The sequence below is a fragment of the Rattus norvegicus genome, chromosome 1 (genome assembly GCF_021556685.1).
Source record: "Rattus norvegicus strain SHRSP/BbbUtx chromosome 1, alternate assembly SHRSP_T2T, whole genome shotgun sequence".
Lineage (NCBI taxonomy): Eukaryota > Metazoa > Chordata > Mammalia > Rodentia > Muridae > Rattus > Rattus norvegicus.
In genome coordinates this window covers 173,627,526-173,630,184 of record NC_141534.1, presented here as the reverse complement: position 1 = coordinate 173,630,184, position 2,659 = coordinate 173,627,526, and the positions used below count along the sequence as shown (strand labels likewise).

At 37.2% G+C, this 2,659-nt stretch overlaps 1 protein-coding gene across 1 annotated transcript; it reads left to right on the top strand.

Moving 5' to 3' along the window:
* The first annotated feature begins 484 nt into the window (after positions 1 to 484).
* On the top strand, positions 485 to 1,417 carry Or2d4 (olfactory receptor family 2 subfamily D member 4). Its single transcript, NM_001000201.1, has one exon. It carries the CDS (start codon positions 485 to 487, stop codon positions 1,415 to 1,417), a length of 933 nt encoding a protein of 310 aa, NP_001000201.1.
* The last annotated feature ends 1,242 nt before the right edge of the window (positions 1,418 to 2,659 follow it).

Below are 2,659 nucleotides of genomic sequence, written 5' to 3'. Positions count from 1 at the left end.
TCTGATATTTGATTACATCAAGGCTAACTTATTCTCTGAACAGTAAACTAGAAAGTAAGAGTAGGGCTTTCTCACCTAAGGAAGGTTTCTTTATTGTTTTTCAAAGCCATGTAATATATTTGTACCCTTGATATATAGTCTTGATATTTATCACAACATGTAATTTTGCATGTTAGATTAACAATATGTCATTGACCTGAGGAAGTTTTCTGGAATTTTCCACACCACTGTTGAACAATGACTCCATAGATAATAGCACTCTGTCATCAATAATTGCTGAGAATGGTCCTGTTTTCAATGTACCCATCAATCAACTTCTTTTAAAAGCAGTATAGCTGTGCAGAAAATATAGCATCTTAAATGCCTACAATGTTTTTTTAATCAATTTTCTTTCTTCCCATGGTAATTTTACTTTCTGGATTTGACCATCACAGTCAGCATGTGATTGTTCTGTGTATGCTGATTTGTAGAAGGAGTAACATTCATGGGCAAATTAAACGACACTTATCTGACTGAGTTCATCTTGCTGGGCCTTTCTTCAGATCATCAGACTCAGATCCTGCTGTTTGTGGTATTTCTCATCATCTACCTGATCACTGTGTTTGGGAACCTGCTCATCATTCTCCTCATTCATGTTGACTCCCGACTTCATACACCAATGTACTTCTTTCTAAAAATCCTGTCATTGAATGATCTCTGCTTTTCTACAACCATTGTTCCCAAGATGCTAGTCCACTTTCTAGGTGTCAGAAAGACCATTTCATTTGCTGGGTGCTCAATGCAGATGTTTTTTTTCCTCATAATGGGGTGTACAGAAAGCTCTCTGCTGGCAGTCATGTCCTATGACCGGTATGTAGCTGTCTGTAAGCCCCTGCACTACTCAACCATCATGACACAGAGGGTTTGTGTTTTGCTAGTTGTAGGATCCTGGGCTAGTGGAATATTTGTGTCTGTAATAGATACATCATTTACTTTATGCTTGCCATACCAGGGACCAAACCTAATCAATCATTACTTTTGTGAGCCTCCTGCACTCTTAAAGCTGGCTTCAGAAGAAACCTACACAGCTGAAATGGTCATATTTGCAATGGGTATAATAATTCTCCTAGGTCCTGTCTCTCTTATTCTTTTCTCCTATTGGAATATTATCTCCACTGTGGTTCAAATACATTCAAGTGAGGGGAGACTCAAGGTCTTCTCTACCTGCAGTTCCCATTTCATTGTTGTTATCTTCTTCTATGGCTCAACAATATTTACTTATATGCAGCCAAACTCAAAGAAGATGAATGAAAGGGATAAGGTAATCTCCGTGTTCTACTCAGTAGTAACATCAATGATGAACCCATTCATGTATAGCCTAAGGAACAAGGATGTGAAAGAGGCATTAAAGAAAGTACTTAAAATAGAGATAGGATAGAACAATACAGGAGATAATCAGGTATAGGCTATTCTGAAGTCCATCAATGTCTTAAATAACTTTCATTGTGATCTCTAATCTGAGAGTAAGGTTCATTCATATGTACCGAAGAGTATTTCTGCAATCTTACCTAAGATTATTATTTGTTGTTCTGGCTCCCTTAATTTTGACAATTCTCCCATTAATAAAAAACAAAATAAAGTAAAATAAAATATATTTAAAACAGGGAGAAAATTCTATAAACTCCAGCTTTCATGAACCAATGTAATTCCACCAAGGGGCATTTCCTTTAGCTGTAAACCACAAAGCTACTTGCCAAACTCATATGACCACACCATTATACATAGCCATCTTCAGTGATTATAGTTTTAACTCATAGATATCCAAACTACTTTTGTAACTGGTGCAATAGTACAAACCCATAATCTAAGTACTCAGGAGACCAATGCAAAATGGTATTAACAAGTTAGGTAAGCCTAGGCTACATTAGAATAGACCAGCCCAAAACAAAGATTAAGATCTTGTCACAAAACCAAGTAGACAAAGTATCCTGATAGTCAAGTCAACTCTCAGTAGTGAGTCTGCTACTATAGAAATGAGGCTTGACATTTCTCATCCACAATACACCTTTAATATTTCCCATACTCCTTACATTGAGACTGGTTATTGGTTCTAGATAGCTAAAACTGAGAAGAAGCTTTTTCCACCAGAACTGTGGTGAGAAACCCTTCCACCCTAAATATCACAGCAGCCCCTCCTTAGACAACCTCTTCTTTCCTATGCACAAGGGGTTGTATTATTATTTGTTATGACCTCTATGGACAGTAGGATATAACGTGTGACACATTTTTCTCTGTGAGCTCAATTGGCCTCTGAAGTACTATGTATAACTCAGGGCAGAAACAGTGTGGTTGAGACAGAGATTCTAGGTTCTTACTAGAGTCCCAAATGTAACATTTCCTTCCCATCAAAGAAAATACAATGATATTTCATTCAATATGCTTCATTAACAGTTCAATTCTAGGCCAAAATAAAATAAAATGTATACTTGGTTTGTGCACTACCTGTCCCTATTCTTGGTCTCAAAGCCATGACAATGTAAGCTAGAGTCATCCTAGTGTTGCCAATTTCCTTCTCTAGACTTCCATTTCCCATGGAAGGAGCGTGGTGGCACAGACACATCCAATCTTCTATGCTTACATATATCTTCTTGTTATACTACCTTTCTACCATGAAATCCTT

Bases quoted from the DNA above. Each gene is read 5' to 3' on its own strand.
- Or2d4 (NM_001000201.1), top strand. From the start codon at position 485: ATGGGCAAATTAAACGACACTTATCTGACTGAGTTCATCTTGCTGGGC.